Raw genomic sequence first — 18,148 nt, 5'->3', positions numbered from 1 at the left:
GCCACACAGAGAAGCTGGGATTTTTGTTTTGCGTTCTAGACAGTGCCCGGGACCTAGTGGCACTCAGTAACTATTTGCTGAATAACATCTTATTTGACCTTCTGGAATAGATCAAAGGAGATAGCAATCAGATTTTTTAAACTGAAAAATAAAAAACAGCGCGGAGCTAAAAATCTCTATCTGCTCAAGTTCCAGGCTTTTGAAAATTATTATTACCGTGTCAAACTTAACTAGAGAATCCTTAAACGTTAAAAAAGAGGAGTCTGTAATCTTGTTTCCCAAAAAACACCTCATAAAAAGTAAAAGGCAACCTTACTGCTGAGGGGACCTAAAAATAGAATCAGGCTAATGGATGACTGAAGTGGGGAGGTTAAAGATGGCTCTCCCAGCCTCTGAAAAGACAGTCTTAATCAGGTCTGGTTTTCATCGTGAATTTTAGGCTTCAATCACCAGGCTCATAAGACTGACTTCCATTTAGTCCCTGGATGTTCAGAACAGATAAAGAAATGTGCTAAAAACCCTTGAGGCTGCCTAACGGGACAAAAATGCTTTTCAGTTTTTTTAACAAAGCCAAGTCTAGCCCGGACTAATTCTGGTTTAAGGAATGACCTGTCTGGGACTTCCCTGACGGAGCAGTGGATAAGACTCCACACTCCCAATGCAAAGGGCCTGGGTCCAATCCCTGGTCAGGGAACTAGATCCCACATGGTGCAACTAAGAGTTCACATGCTGCAACTAAAGATCCCGCATGCCACAACTAAGGATCCCATGTGCTGCAACTGAGGAGTCCGCCTGCCGCAACTAAGACCCAGCCTCAACCAAATTAAAAATAAATAAGTAAATAAATAAAAAAAGGAATGACCTGTCTACTATGTGGAGTCTCTTCTGTAACTTCCAGAAAGGATGCAACAGCAAGTTATGAAATTTGGAAAGAGGAAATAGCTAAATAAGGTACTTTATGTTGGGAAGCATCTGAGCTCCAAAGGGGAAGTTGTGCATTGTCTACGGCATCACTTCTATGCTCTTCTACAGCTCATCTATCTAAGCCAAAGATGATCAAGAGCAATGCAAAGTCATTCTTGTCTACAGACAAGGAATGCATTCTGTCCAGTTCAGGGACAATCCTCCTTCCACCCACAGAAAAGTATCTGCCACCATTTGGACATTAATTTCAATATTACCGATCTATAAATGTTACTGTTCTTCAGATTCTCTTTTGAACTGGCTGGAACACCTCTCCAGTTTTCTCATTAGTAAGTTAAATAACATCTTTAATGTGTTTATTTTTCTTCTTGTATGAGAGTCGTGGTTTTACCTTCATTTAAGAACTATCTTTTAATAGTTTTAGTCTTTCTTCTAGAAAGAGGTCAACATTCACATGTGCTAAAATATTCACTATTCTGGTCTAAATTTTACTGATTTTGATGAAGGCAAATAGTAATTAATGCACAAGAATGATACACAGAAAACAAATTTATGGTTACCAAAGGGGAAAGAGGGTGGGAGAGGGATAAATTAGGAGTTTGGGATTAGCAGATATAAACTAATATATATAAAATAGATAAATGACAAGGTCCTACTATATAGCACAGGGAACTATATTCAATATCTTGTAATAAACTATAAGGGAAGTATATAGTTATATATATATAACTGAATCCCTTTGCTGTACACCAGAAATTAACGCAACACTGTAAATCAACTATACTTCAATAAAAAGTAAAAAAGGACATGAGCAAAAATTTTACGAAAAGAATGATACACTAAGATAACTGAGGTCTATCACTTGCTGATGTTAGTAACAGTACGCTTCGCTTGTCCTGTGAAAATGACAACTGTCTGAAGTCTCAGCTTACTGCATTCCTTTTTCATTTAAAACCCAATGTGCGTCCCCGTGTTCCCTCTTATACAGATCACCAGAAATAATATTGGATTTGGGTTGAATTATTTAGCACTTTTCTCTGTTTCATAAAAAACTCTTACATTTCTCTGGAAGCTAAAGTACCTCCATCTGTTAATTTCCTCCCAGCTCATGAAATTTCCTACAAACATTTTATTACCACTTACAGGAGTCCTTATTACTCATTCTCCTAATTTTTATTTTTCAGGGGCACTTACTCATCTCTGCATCTCTGTAGTCCTCAAGGTAGAGGGAAGCAACCTAGCAAGGACATCAAACACTTCTGTGAGCCACTGACTCCCAGTACTAGTTTGCAATCCAAACTACCTCTCCTTTAATTCCAAGGGATGTTTTGCAATGCTTGAAACAAAATCTTAATTATAAAAAAAAAAAAGTTACAGCCTTCTGTCTTCTAAAGGACAGTTAAATGATCTTGATGAAACTCCCCCATTTTAACTGTTAAATGGGGAAAAAAAAAAGTTAAGATTAGAAATATGCAGATACTTCCTAAACAATTGGAGGCATACGCTAACCAAATCAAATCTCTACAGAATCAAAGTTTTGGTCATTTTTGCTCTAAAGTATTAAAAACAAAAAGCGGTAAGCTCAAAGAACCACATGAAAGCTATTGGGGCCTGGTCATCTGAGCTTAAAGATTTCCTGAGGTCAAGAGCCTGACTTAGCCGCTGGCTGGGAGTTTTGTGGGGTCACACCTGCCTCCCCCAAGCTGGCACGACCTCCGTGGAGAATTCCTTTGACGATTTTCTGGTAAGCAAGCATTTAAGGCTCCCAACAGCCTCACATACGATTGATCCTAAGTTATGCTTTCCAAAATAACTTTTTCCCTTGGAGCCTGGGTAATTATGTGTAAGACATGGCTCTGGGACAGGGCAGACCCAACTGTTGCTCGGTTATAGGCAAAAGCAACATTAATTGTACTTTCACGATTCTCTTCTTGAGGATGAATTCAAGTTTAAAGAAAAGCACACTGATGTCCCCCTCCCCAACCCCGGTCCATCCCAGCAACCGGGGAAGCAGCTTGTACTACCCAGACACCAAAATAAATATTCTTTAATTCAAGTTCACCATACTGTTACTATTTTCAGGGACCCAAACAAACGGCTGTCTGCACAGAGAAATTCAAGTGTTCATTTCGAAGGGAACAGCTCTCTGTAATACGCCAGTCTCTGCGTTGGCAGTTTGGACAGAGCACAGTTCTAAGTGAGGAACAGCCCCCAATCAGGTCCGTCTACAGCTTTGCTCTACATATGCGGAAAGCTCTGGAAAACAGAAGGGCTAAAAACCAGGGAAGCTGGTCATTTCCAAAGTTCCTGCCCACTCCGCCCTGGGGGAACCAGGCTGGGATTTCCCCATGGAGAAGTTCTTCCCTAGGGCTCATGCTGACTAAAACGTGTTCATAAAAATAGATAATAAAGTCTTCGTATCCTGAGCCATTTCAGACAGTTATATATTATAGTATAAAACACAGAAATATATGCTTTTCTAGTACAGCGTCAAGTCATCTAGCAGGCAATATGGCAAAATGTTAACACTAGTTTTCCCTACGGTATGACTTTTTAAATTTCTTCTCCATATTTTCTGTAGTGAAGACATATGACTTGGGTGATTATTTGAAAATGTATCTTAAAAAGGTAGTTTGGGAAAGTCTATATAATTTGTTAGGCTAGATTCTTCTCCCTTCCCTGGTTATCTGTAATTATGTTAGCTAGCTTTCTTTCACTCAGCCTCCATCTTTTTACCTGAAAAAGAAAAACTACTTAAATTGGATACACTCCAGCAAGCTTACATTTCTTAATCAGTCGGTGAGGTGCTATTTCAGGACTTTTTTTAAGTTTGACACTAAAATCCCTATTTCAACGTGAAGTTTTAAAATGCCCATGGAGAAGGTACACACTGTCCAAGTCCAAGGACCGCAGCAGAGAAATCCTTAGTATCCAGTTACCCAGACACCAGTGACAGACAGCAATAGAACCCACTGTCACTCCCCAAGTATTTCTGACAGCATTCACCCTGCTTCCCGACCAAGTCCTTAATGGACTCGAATGGTGACAGCCCCACCTGTGTCTCATGACAGAAGGGACAATTTTACATTAAACACGATTTTGTCCCACAGTAAATATATTTATCATCACTTCACTTCCAGACTTTCAAGTGTCTAAAGATATATACAATTTTATTAGAAAAAGACTTAAGCTGTCATAAGAACAAACCTAGAGATCCAACCTTGGAAATTGGTCCAGATATCTCAATAAAGTTTAACCCTTAGTTTTTTAGATGTGCAAAATAAGCATCCTTAAACCCTAGCACATATTAATAGCAAGCTACCTGAAGTAAGAGTATATATACTATTTATAAAACCACACGGACGGCATACGAACTACCATAAGGACGACGACAATGTGCCTTTCAGAGGGAAGCCTGGCCCACAGTAGGCATCCAGCGGGGTCCGTGGTCCCACACCCTCCAGACGCAGGGCTCACTCCCACCACTGGCTACAAGGCTTGGTCTTCTAAAGGATTCGTGAGTTAGAAGATTCAGAAATTACTAGACAGTGATATTTAAAACTGTCGAAGTTTTAGAACTCTCATTTCACCAATATTTACATTTTTTCAAGTTCAGAAATAGGCCAGTACTTTGAGACAAGGCATTACTGTCCAAAATACAAATTATTTGGGTCTCAATATTATGGTAACCTTCTCTGAGGTAGCCTTGTGTATCTCCTCTGAACAGTGACCACAGAATTCGAAGTCTAAACTGGACCACTTCTGAGAGTCAAAGGTGATGCTATTTATAGTTACTCTGGGACAAGAGCCACAACTGGGATTGTCCTGGGCAAACCTGGATGAGGGGTCACCCTACCTCTGGAATCAGTCCACCCTCCTTCCTCATTTCCTTTCATAAAGAATAGAGAACCTGGGCTTCCCTGGTGGCGCAGTGGTTGAGAATCTGCCCGCTAATGCAGGGGACACAGGTTCGAGTGCTGGTCTGGGAAGATCCCACATGCGGCAGAGCAACTAGGCCCGTGAGCCACAACTACTGAGCCTGCGCGTCTGGAGCCTGTGCTCCGCAACAAGAGACATCACGATAGTGAGAGGCCCGCACGTCGCGATGAAGAGTGGCCCCCGCCTGCCACAACTAGAGAAAGCCCTCGTACAGAAACGAAGACGCAACACAGCAAAAATAAATAAATTAATAAACTCCTACCCCCAACATCTTCTTAAAAAAAAAAAAAAGAATAGAGAACCTGAGAGATGGGCAAGATGTTGTAACCCTTCAACTTACACAATATTACATGTCAATTACATCTCAATAAAGCTGGGAAACAAATAAACTAAAATGAATCTTTGTAAGGAAGGAGGTGGCCTGGAACTGCTACATGCAGGCAGCAGTCCCCATCCCTCCCAGGGCTCCCCTAGAAATTCACATACCTAAGCCGGTGAGGATGTGATCTGTACCTAAAGAAAAGCTGCAGAAGCAGTCTTGGCAAAACTGCCCCTAAAAATAACCTTTCCCCAAGAACACTTAACACGTGTTCTGCTCCTTCCTCCCTGCACTCTGGGGTGGTGGAGGAAACAAAGATGCAGAGGTATCAAATTCAGCCTCTTCAGACACGGTGCCCACCTCCTGTCTCAAATTCAGGCTCCCCACTCAAAGAAGTAAAAGCAGTGGTCGCGGGAGCTAGACCAATAAACCTGAAGGAGGTTATGGGGTCAGTTTATCAGATCAGTCTGCAGCAGGAGAAGAGAAATACCCTATCAGTACTGACTTTACAAGGGGCCACAAACAGCAGTTAATCATCCCCGTTTACAGGATGTTAAAAGGCTTTACCTCTGCCAACAGTGCTTTCTTTGCATAATTCTGTCCTCTTCTCCTACAGAGCCTGAAATTCACCATTGGAATTAGATAACAGCGTTATTGTCTTAGAAAGGTCACCTTTAAAATATTGATGATCTCTGGAAAAGCAGGTCTTGGCAATCTTTGGTTTTTAGAAATAGCCAGTTGTAACATTAACAGCATGAGAAATTACTAGGAGAACTGGGGGTTAGGAGAGGTATCCCAGCAGAGCAGGGAGGAGGCCTGGACAGCCAAAAGGGGTAACAGGAAGCGTGGGGTCTGGGGGGGAGGAGACTGGTGTTTCAAAACAGGGAAGGCAACTGTCGGCTTAACTGGCAGTTCTGATTCAAAATTTCGTTTAGAGAATAAAGCATCTATTGAACATAAAAACTTTGTTTTTCCTTTTAGTATTGGACATCCCTGGTAATTATTTCACAATGTATACATTTATCAAAACATGTGGCACACTTTAAATATATAAAATGTTTTATTTGTCAATGACAGCTCAATAAAGCTGGGGGAAAAAAAGAACCAGGCATCCCCTATTCATGAAACTTTGGTTTTTCTTGGCCAGTGGGATTCAGAGGGATTCGCTATATGTCCTCTCTGTTTTTATATATGTTTGAAATTTTCCATAATAAGAAGTTAAAAATAAATAAAAGAAAGGCAGGATTTTTTTCAATGTAAAGTGAAGGGAGTCCTTGGCACTGCCTTTGGCCGAATCTCTGTGGAGCCCAAATCTTGGAGAACATCCCTGTCCACTAAGACATCACGTCTGCAGGAGGATGGCTCTAACCTATGCTCTTGCCACTGGAAGTCTCCTTTTCTAGTTCCAACAGGGAACTGACTCAAATGCTTAGGCATCCTGAACTCCGGCTTCTTTTTGGAACTGTGTCAGACAGACCAGCAGGTAATTCCAAAGATGTGCCCTTAACAGCATGTCCTGTAAGCCTCCATTTGAGAGGTGTAGTTGGCTTTTCCTGTGGTCCCTTTCCTGGCACTTCTGTGGGACAGAGTGATTGCTAGGCCCTCACTTGGGGTTACCTTGGAAGGACAGTATTTTCCATAACTCAAAATTTAGTCTTCTCATTCTCATCAGATGCTCCCCCTGGACCCATTTAGAAATTAAAAATTCAGACACACACACCCTTATGCATGGGCAGTAGGTTTTGGATAAGTGAAAACTTAGGAATACTGAATTCCAGGCGTTTTCTCTGGGTTGTTGGTTAAAACTCTGAGCAAAAAAGCAACGAAAACAGAAAAATTTAGTGGTTAAAAAGCACCACCTTTGACTACTCACAATAGCCAATAAACAGCCTAGATGTCCATCAACAGAGGAATGGATAAAGAAGATGTTGTACATATATACAATGGAATACTACTCAGCCATTAAAAAGAATGAAATAATGCCATTTGCAGCAACATGGATGGGCCTAGAGATTATCATACTAAGTGAAATAAGTCAGAAAGAGAAAGACAAATACCATATTGTATCACTTGTATGTGAAGTGTAAAACAAGACACAAATGAACTTATCTGTAAAACAGAAACAGACTCACAGACATAGAGAACAGACCTGTGGCTGCCAAGGGGGAAGGAGACAGACTGAGAGTCTGGTGTTAGCAGAAGCAAACTATTATATATATATAATGGATAAACCACAAGGTCTTACTGTATAGCATAGGGAACTATATTCAATATCCTGTGATAAACCATAATGGAAAAGAATATGGAAAAGAATATATATGTCTAACTGAATCACTTTGCTGTACAGCAGAAATTAACACAACATTATAAATCAACTAAAATTCAACAAAATAAATTTTAAAAATATAAAAATAAAAGCACTGCCTCTGGAGTTAAGCATCCTGGATCCAAACTTCAGCTCTGCCACTTGCAGACCAAAATGTGCAATAAAATAATTAGCATCTCCATGTGTTATAAAATTTCGATTGTGAGAGAGAATATCTTTGTAATTTAGACAAAATTCTGTGTGCATGTTCCAGCTACCACTTCCCCACCCTCAGCCACCCTTAGGTAAGTTACTTAGCCTCCCTGGTTGAAAAATGAGAATCACAATACTCATCTCCTAAGACTGTTGTGATGTTCGAATAAAATAATACGTATGGTCAAAACAGGGCCTGCAAATTCTCAATAAATAGCTGCTCTGCCCTATATACTGAACAGTTGGGGATACCGGGAACCATATGCCAAATCCCCTCCCATTCTTTTTTTAATCCACTGGAAAAAAATCCATATCTTAAAATATCACTCTTACTGTCTTACTGGAATATTTTTGTTTTGCTGTTATACTGAAAAAATGAAAATAAACATCATTTTGTCCCAAAATTTAACAGGAAAGGTATGCAATGAAATATTCAGATACTTCCTATTTCATAAACTGCAGTAACAGAATAGAAATTGCACGGTTTACAAAATGTAAAACACATGGTTTTGCATTTTTCCAACGAATATCCCCTCCTCACGTCCCAGCCCAACCTGATCTTTACCCTGGCCGCCCCTCCAACATGGATTTGTTTTAAAATAGGAAAATATTACCCTCTATGGGTAATCTCGAAACTGACTGTAATTCTGTTATGTCTTTTACTATTTTCATGACTGATACACCCAAAATATCAATAATAATTTTTAAACCTTAAAACAAAACCCCTAAATGAGGACCACCACTCATCCTATTTTCTTAATTTGATAAATGATAAAACAGAAAAGGGAAACCCACCTTGTGGTTGAATGCTACACTTGGTATGTTAAGAAGAAACCAATTCTTTTCAGTAATGAAACTACTTTCTTCAGTAATCCTTACAAATTTTCAATAAAGTCTTCCTCAATAAAGCCCAGCCTTGGCCATTCCAGCTGCAGAAGGATTTTATGTCACAGACTTGAGCACACCGCCATAAATAGTTTCTTACAGCTTTTCACTTCCTTTGCAAGCATAACTTATTTCATGAGCTAAAAGATCTCCCGTTCCACGGTGCCAAAGCCCTGGGTTTCTGTTCCAGCGACTAAACGGATTCAAATGTCAGATTCAGACGGACTGGCGAAGTTCCAGAGAAATACCAAGGTGAGATTTCTCCCGGAAGAAAATCAGACATTTCGACAGTTCATCTAGTTCTAAGTCATCCAGTAAATGCATGTTTTCATCCAGAGAAGCGATGCTTCCACGTTCCAGTAATCACTGCTTCCTCTGGGAGCCCTCGATGTTAAGCTCACCTCAGCACCTGGCAGGTAGATCTTCCACTATCCCCTCCTTACAGTTTCAACCATGGCCTCTGAGGAGATAACTCCCACACCTAAATCTCTAGGCTTGACCTTCCTTCTCGATATTTCCATGGGCTGTCAAGCCCTCAATCCAAACCTCACATTTTTAAGTTCTACAAAACCTAACCACCCCTTATTTTCCCAAATGAATATCAAAGGCATTAGAGGTAAGACTAGAAACAAGCTGAACTCAGTTTTATGGCTTGGCTGTGGTGTGGTCTTGGTCAAGTAACTTGAATATAGTGGGACAATAGTGGTAAAGTGGTTTTATTGGGTTGAGCCATAAGAAACTGCAATTTTTGGAGGTCAAAATGGTCAGTGTCAAAAATTTCCTACGGTTCAACCTAATGCATACAAAATATCTTAAAATCCTAATAAAAAACAATGAGATTAGATTACCTACCTTCTAAATAATTATTATCTTCCCATCCTGTTGGACTATAATGAAGAAACTTAAAGACTCCTCATGACTCTAAAAGATAGGATTTTTTTTTTTTTTTTTTTTTTGGCTGTGCTGCGTGGCATGCAGCATCTTAGTTCCTCGACCAGGGATCCAACCCGTGTCTCCTGCAGTGGAAGCGTGGAGCCCTAACCATTGGACAGCCAGGGAATTCCCGAGCATTTCTTGAGTTGCCAATCTCAATTATAATTGTCTGTATAAGACTCAGTCATACCTTCAATATCAAATACTGTTCTCATTTCCCCTCAACCTCATATTCACTTACTTGCCCACTTGATCTTCACAATCACTAAAAAAAAATAAGAGTTTTTCCCGAGATAGCATGCCTTTTAATGAAAAGATTGTAACAGAGGCTAATGAGAATCTATTTTCATTATATAGTAATTTCTAGGAATGATGACTAATACATTTATCCCCTAGCAAAAACAAACAAACACAGCAAGACAACTCAAAGCCATGCTAACTCTGTAGTCTTGGGTTCGGCTTATATCAATACCGCCCAGGCCAATTCTTTTCCAGGGTCCACATACTCTGCAGAATCACCTGCATCTCTTCTCTCTTTTCCATTTCCGCTACTGTGAAGCCTAGCATGTCTTCCAAAAGTTTTTGTCTTACCAGGTTTTACATCGAGAAGAACAAATTTAAATGTATACTTCTCTGAATCTAAATGAATTTGGAATTTTCTCTATGATGTGGGTAAAGGTTTTCAATCTGGACAAAACAGTCATTTCCAATCCAATCTGGGCTACCAGAGCTTTGTTCATTAATATGCTGACACATTTTATTATCATTTAAATAAATCTACATGTATGATTTTATTTTATTCCCCAACTCTCTAAATTACAAATTATTGTTATTTTTTTAATTAAACAGCTTATCTTTGTAGGCTCAGTCTGAGAATAAGAGCTAAGTCGGAGAAGTCCATCGTTTGGGGAACTTGAGAAAAATGCTTTGGGAAAACATCTTTAAGGAGCATTAAACAAGTATAAGCTGGAGTTAATACATTTGTAGCTCAAGGAGTTGCAAAGATTGCAAAAAAAAAATTTAATTGTACTAAATTCTTTTCAGAAATATGACTTATAATTCCTGCATTTCACAAATGTGAGTGCAGACTCTAAGCAGGACCACTGCAGGGCCAGGGGGCCACAGGACAGTGTCTGCTCATAGGGGAGACCAGGACAGCACCCAGGGACCCATGTTCTAGAGGAGGGGCCCGAGGAAGAAGAACTCCTAGGGCAGGTAGGGGAGGTAGTCTCGGGTATAAGCCAAGAGGAGAATCAAACACGTGGGCCCCAGGAGCCCTAGGGGGAGAGGCGGAGCAGACAGAGGCTGGCTCAGGCCTGGCTCCCAACACCCTCCTGAAGGCAATAAAGAACCACACAGGGGCTTTAAGCAGAAATACCATGACCAGACTTGTGTTTTATACAGATCCCTCCTGCAGCGTCAGGCAGAAAAAAGCCTGAAGGCAAGTACGTTATGTGGAAGGGTGACAAAGCAGGGGCCACCACCCCCATCCAGGCAGGAAGTGCAGAGGCCCTGAAGGCCTTAAAGCACATGATGGGAGGAAGGGGCAGGGTCTGGAGGACTTTAGGAGGTGGGCTCACAGGAGTTGAGAGAGAGGGAAGCCTCAAGGGTAACTCCCAGCTTCCCTGCATGGGCGCCAGGGAGGAAGATGCTTCCAGGCACCGTGACAGGGGACCATGCAGGAGGGGCTTTGGAAATGCTCTCCACTCCCTTCCACTGGCCAGGGTGAACTGGGTGTCCCTCCTCTGTACTTCTCACTGCCCTTTCTGTCTCTTGAACTAAGCTGCAAGCTCCTTGAAGCCTGGGGTGGTGTCAACTCCTTTCCCTAACCCGGGCCTCTAGCGGGACCGTAATAAACGTCTGCCAAAGGAATGAAAAGAATAAACAGCCGTGCTTGTGCTCCACTTCTATTCTGCCCTTCAGTACGGCTGCAGGAGAAAACATCTAGTTTCTGATCAAGAAAATCGTGGGGAGGGGTACAGGTGTGGTGTGGGCTCAGAGGCCAGTGCGCAAGTGCTCAGACTGATACGTGCTTGTGTAAAACATGTTCCTCAGCTTCTTTAGAAAAACCCATTTCTGGCACTCAAGGTTTTCCTTCCTTTGAACCAAGTCTAGCACAGTAGTTAGCAAGCGTTTTCCCCCTCATCTTTGCTTTCTGTTCTTTCTGGAAGAACTAGTACCGTTCCCACGGAAACAGCGGTACAATTCTGACTGTCCTCCAACGTATTCCGTACCAACTCCTCTGCTCATCACGGGAGTGCCTCCACCCACCCCAGAGCTGCACCTTTTCTGTAGCCCAGCTGCAGCAACCGACTGTAGGGCTTTCTGACAGTTTTCTGAAGCTGCTGTTCTTTAGGCTTCCCAGCTAAGAGTTCTATTCCTCCTCCCACGCTCCCGCAAAATCGTATCTTGGGCTCAAGTTTCTTCCTTGGTGAATGTGGCTGAAGGGGTAGGGCAGACCCCAGGACACACTGCAGTGCCTAAGAGAAGATGCAGAAATCACAAAGAGTGATTTCCCCACCTTACAACTCCTGCACCTGTGGTTCTCCATAGGAAACCAAGGGCATCTTGAGAATAACAGCCCTTCTGGGGGCAGAGATTTCTTAGGGCTCATACAAGATTCTGCCTTTGCAAGCCTGCCCATCAGCAACTCTCCCTGGACATCAAAGGCTGCCTGAAACTCCAGCCCTGCATTTAGGCAATGGCCACCTGGACACACAACTTGCCCCTCAGCACTCAGCCCCTGCACTGAATGATACATCCTGTAAATGGTCAGCCCTCCACCCAGACAGCTCTCCTGGTTAGATAAGCAGACACTCCTCATGAGTTTGTTACTTGTCAATATCACTATCTTGAGTTTTAAGCCCAGGAGCTCTAATGGTGAGATCATGTCTGCTTAACTGGATTTATACAACAGCCTGCCATGCAACAACATGGGGTTATTTAATACTTTTTATAATCCCTCCTGATCACTCTCAAATTGATGGCTTCCTCACCACTGCTTCTAATCCTCACCACCTTAAACGTATCATTCCCGTAATGGACTTCTACCTGGGTCCCCCACCTCAGCCCTTCACCCACTGCAATTTATTCTGCAAACAATATTCTACTTGAAGCATGGCTCTTCCTGGCTCAAATATTCCCAGAGCTCTGCGCTGCTTGAAGAACGAAGTCCACGCTCACCCTGGCATCCTAGGTCCTCTGTAAACTGGCCCCGGATTACCTATGCAATTTTCTCTCTAGATCTGAATCTGTATCTTTAGCTTCAGTTAAGACTAGACTGTTCACTCTATTTCTCTAGCCAGGAATGTTCTGTTTCTCCTCGCCACCCAGCTAGTATTTAGTTACTCCTCAAATTAAGGCCCACCCCAAGCTCTACTCCCTTGTAAAGCTGTTTCCCCATTATCCTCACCCACAAGGGTTTTCCTTATTCGATCTCCTAAATTTTTTGCTCTTTATACAACAAGCACCTGGCACTTAATTGTTATTAAACAATTTCTTGTTCTAAGTGTGGAAGCGTGTAAACCCTACCTTTAAAGGTACATGGGGGGAGGAGGTACTAGGAAGTTACTGTTTAACAGACACAGAGTTTAACTTGGGGGTGAGATGGAAAAGTTCTGGAGATGGATGGTGGTGATGGTTGCACAACAACGTGTATGTATTAATGTCACTGAATTGTACACCTAAAAATGGTTAAAATGGTAAATTTTACGTTATGTAGATTTTACCACAATTTTTTTGAAAAGTACATCCAAGTCACTAAAGAACAAATCACGTGCTTCTTCAACCTCACAAATTCAATCACAGTGCTAACTACTACGACACCACCTGATGAAATTAATTATTGGCTGCACTAGGATAGTAATAATATTTGAACATTTACAGATCCCTGTACAGCGTACAAAGCCCCTTCAACGTAAACTAGTTTGACCATTTGATTCTGAAAAACTCTGTGAGGCAAGAAAGACAGGAATCCCTTATCTTTATTTTCTAGGTGAAGAGATGGAACTTCAAAGGCTTAGTGACTTGATTACGGCCAAACAGAGGGTACCAGGCAGAGCTGAGATTCATCTGGGTCTCATGAATCTGAGACACTTCCCAGGCCCCTCGATAATCGTTCACTTCGTTGGAACAATTTGTGCCTTTTTTCCCCCAGGGAAAATTCCCGCAAGAGCGTACTCCACTGTGCAGGGGAGAAGAGCCTTGACCTGCACCCTTAACCAGCAGTTGCTCCTTGAGACACAGAAAGGGGCAACTGGCAGGTTCTGGATCCTCTATTTAATCCAACCTGTGCGCAGCTGCTTCCACACAAGCGTCCCTCCCCACTGCCTGACCCCACGTGGCAACATTTCAGCCTGATGACAGGACAGGCAGCAGGTGTGCTGAGGACAACAGTGAGCCGCTCCACCTAAACTGTGACTCTGCGGAAGAACTTGGATTTCTTTAGGAACAATGAAAACGAATCAGAATTCTGAATGTGGAATAAATGAACGACTCTCTTATGCTCTCCACAGCTGGTGAAAAAGAGTATCGATCACCTAGCCCTATACAGATTAAGGATGTAAGGGCCCTTTATGTATCGAAACACACAGTCATTTCCTTAAAAGGTCTGTTCTAGCCTCCCAGAGTGGTGAAGGACAGCGCCCTGTGCCCACGGAGATAGCACACATATTCAGCATTGCTGTTCTGACAAGTCACCTCCCGATTAGGCCTCAGTTGAATTAAAGGCTGAATGTGCTCTTTGTTTCCAGGAGAAGCTTACTTCTAAACACCAAAGCTCTAGAAGTTTCAGAAGTCCACTAAAGAGAGCTTCATTTATGTGACTACAAATATTCTTAAACACCCCTGAAAGAGGAGAGCACTTTGAAATGCCTGTACATACTCATGCTAAATTCAACATCTTCTAAATTGCCTTTCTTTTGGAAAAAGCACTGCATGTCTTCAAAAAATTGAAAACCAATCATTGCCACAAGATCCAGAAATTCCACTTCTAGGTATCTAACCAAAAAAACCCGGAAGCGGGGACATGAAGAGATATTTGTACACCCATGTTCACAGCAGCATTATTTACAATAACCAAAAGGTAGAAGCAATCCACGTGTGCATCAATCAATGAATGGATAAACAAAATGTGGTCCATACAGTGAGTGAAATATTATTCAGCCTTAAAAAGGAAGGAAATTCTGACACATGACACAACATGGATGAACCTTGAGGACATTATGCTAAGTGAAGTAAGCCAGATGCAAAAGGACAAATAGTGTGTGATTCCACCCATATGAGGTCCCCAGGGGTCAAATCCATGGAGACAGAAGGTAGAAGGGTGGTTGCCAGGGGCTGGGGGGTGGGGAGGATAGAAAGTTATTGTTTTATACAGAGTTTAATTTTGCAAGATGAAGACTGATTGGAGAAGATTTTGGAGATTGATTGCACAACAATGTGAATGTACATAGCACGCCTGAACTGGACGCTTTAACATGGTTAAGATTGGGCTTCCCTGGTGGCGCAGTGGTTGAGAGTCCGCCTGCCGATGCAGGGGACACGGGTTTGTGCCCCAGTCCGGGAGGATCCCACGTGCCGCGGAGCGGCTGGGCCCGTGAGCCATGGCTCCGGAGCCTGTGCTCCGCAACGGGAGAGGCCAAAACAGTAAGAGGCCTGCGTAACACACACACACACAAAAAATTTTAAATGGTTAAGATGGTAAATTTTATGTAAAAAAAAAAAAAGATCTCCCATCACATACACACACAGCACTACAGTTTTACTAAGTCCTTCTGTAGCAAGGCATTCCATACCGGAGCAAGGTTTACCACAGCCCATGAGGCTCTGTGAACTGTGGATATAATTAGGTCCCTCATCCATTATAACGCTACAGACGTCATCATGTGTTACCAGCATCTGTTGACAGATCTCATACCCAGCATATCATTGAAACGGCAAGTGTGGAAAAGGTAGCCCACAATAGAAACAATGGCATTTTATCCCTGTCCTGTTCCAGCAGTTTGGCTCACAGGACATAAATAGAGGCTACTGCTCTGGCTGCCCGGACCTCACAGTTCAGTATTACTTTACTGACTTGAGTGGGTTCTCTACCAAAAGTAGAAACAGAGGATCTTCTGGATCTGTTCAGGTCTGTGTCCTAACGTAATGTTTGGCTCTGTTTTGTTTGTCACTAAAGTCACAACACAGCACTCAACCTACCTGAGAAAAAGATGACATATGTCTGTTTTTTAATATATAATATACAAGTGCTATACAATTATAATAATATATTCATGCAGGAACCCCAAACTTGAAAAAAATCACAATGAAATTATATCCAAAAATACTGTGAATTAAAAAATATATATAATTATATATATTAAAAATAATTTTAAAATTATACGTATATGACAGAAGACATATATCAATGTTGTCTTTGGAAACTATAATTAACTCTATCCTGTACTGTAATTTTAAAAAATCAACAGAAACCACTGTGATTAGACTATTACTTTCAAAAATGATGGGCAGACTACCTGTCCAATTCCTTAGCTATTTTGCTCTTCCTCATGAGGAAAAAAAAAAGCAATCTCTGCAACAAAGACTTAAGACTTTTTTTAAAATCCATGAAAAAAATGTAGTAATCAAAATTGTGGGGAAAATTTTTAAAAAGAAACACTCACTGTTAAAAATTAAAGCAACTATTTAACTTCTTTCTCATTGATGCAGCAATTAGCTCAGATGACGAACTAATAATAACAACACATTAATAATCCTCAAGCCAGGTGTTTAAAAAATTGTAGAAGGTTTGAAATTTTATTCTCCTTTATAGACTCAACTTCTACTTATCACTCCCATTCTACTGTTTCCAAGAAGGCAGGGATGATGGAACTAAGGGGGAGAATGAAATGTAGCTAAATTAGAGCTTTAAAACAATAATAGTAAGTGGTTTTAAAAGAGAATAGACAACAAAAGAAAAATCTTGATTTGAAAATATCATGGTTATTTTACAAATAACAAAAAAAACACCCTAAAATGGTTATCTGATAATTATCCAAATATGGGACCTCTCTCCTTCAGCTAACACTGTTGGGAGTATGTGTTTCCTATAGTCAGACACATTCACCAGGCACTATCAGATAATCACCCACAGTGGCAGCTACACAGAGCAATCCCAGGCACACAGATGGTCAACCGACGTTATCCACTTAATGGCAGGCCCTTAGAAGGGAAACCCACTTTGCCCCACCCCGAGAAAAATAGGAGGGAAAAGCAGAGGGCACTTTGCTTTTGCCAGGACACTGTCATCATAAGGTTGGGTGAGCAGGTCTGGGTTGGCATCCCTGACCCGGCCAGGCTCTGTGCCCAAACAGGAGGCGAGATTTAGCCTCCGGGTGAGCAGTCCCTAGAATTCTAGCCAAGGGGATCAAGAAGAAACCTTGAGATAGTGGAATGTTCCATTGGGCCCCCAGAGAGCACCAACCAACATGGGAAGGGAACTTTTAGAGCTGGCTGACTCCCTCGTCCCTGTGCGCTTACCTCAATGAACCGTAAATAGAGTGTGAAATAACTATTAATTTATCGGTGAATGTCTAGTGTTCTTACAGCATCTCTCTCCAGGGAACCCCAAAACATGTAATAAATGATTTTCAATTACTCTCTGAGGCAGCTCTGTGAAAATCGGAATGAAGCCGATGTTCTTTTGACGTCTTTTATTTGGGGAAAGACGGGTTAGGGGGAAATGGGACACAACGGGACCAGAAGACACAACTCTGTGGCCAAGGTCACAGACTCAAGGGGTCAGAAGCAGACCTGAGAGTTTAACATTCTGGTCTAATGCAGGTTAAAACAGAAACGGCTGCACTGTTCTTCCCCTAACATTGTTCGTTTTGTGACTCTTATGTGACACACGCGCGCACCCACGCACAATCGTGCGCGCGCGCACTCACGACGCCCAAGTCCGTGCCTGTCCCTGGAACTTTTCCCGGCTACGAGGACATGAGACAACACGACCCTCCATCAAGCTCCCTCCCGCTAGTCCACACGGTCGGCGGCGCCCCCGGGCGGTCGCCCCCCGGGGAAGGCGACACACAGACACGCGGGTCCAGCCCGCAGACGGCGGGCACGCAGCCCTGGCTGACCTTCCTCTGCTGCTTCTCCCAGGCCGGGTCGAGGAGCAGGTCGCGGTCCCACTCCTCCTCCTGGATCATGTACTCGTCATCTTCGTAGACGTAGTTGTACTGCACGCCGGGCTCGATCTGGTTCATGGCGCTCGGGTGGCCGGGGCTGCGGCGGGGCGCGCGGGGCTCGGGCGGTCGGACGGGCGGGCGGAGACGCGGCGAGGCCGGCGAGGCGCGCGGGGCTCGGCGGAGGCGCGGGCGGCGGACGGGCTGGCGGGCGCGGGGTGACCTTCGCGCGGTCCTCTCGGGGCGGCACGCCTGGGCGCTGGGTCGCGGGCGAAGCACCAGCTCGGGCTGCGGAGCAGCGGCCGCCCCGCTTAATACCCGCGCCGCCCGTCACGTGGCCGCCCGGCCGCGCCCCAACCCCCCGCCCCGCCCGGGCCTCCGCCCGCCCCGCCCCGCCCCGGCCTCCGCCCGCCCCCGCCCCTCCGAGCACTTGCTGGCGGGCAGCGGGGCCAGCCGGTTCGC

At 43.1% G+C, this 18,148-nt stretch overlaps 1 protein-coding gene across 1 annotated transcript in view; it reads right to left on the bottom strand.

The window, feature by feature from the left end:
- The window catches only part of ACTN2 (actinin alpha 2), a 77,512-nt gene extending 59,675 nt beyond the window's left edge, over positions 1–17,837 (bottom strand). The window contains exon 1 of the mRNA XM_029201013.1: positions 17,642–17,837. Coding sequence (XP_029056846.1) covers positions 17,642–17,767 — 126 coding nt within the window. The 5' untranslated portion in view covers positions 17,768–17,837. The remainder of the gene's footprint in view (positions 1–17,641) is intronic.
- Between the last annotated feature and the right edge of the window lie 311 nt (positions 17,838–18,148).

Source organism: Monodon monoceros, unplaced genomic scaffold (genome assembly GCF_005190385.1).
Source record: "Monodon monoceros isolate NGI ecotype Baffin Bay Population unplaced genomic scaffold, NGI_Narwhal_1 Super_Scaffold_4, whole genome shotgun sequence".
Lineage (NCBI taxonomy): Eukaryota > Metazoa > Chordata > Mammalia > Artiodactyla > Monodontidae > Monodon > Monodon monoceros.
This window is presented reverse-complemented; position numbering and strand designations above follow the sequence as displayed.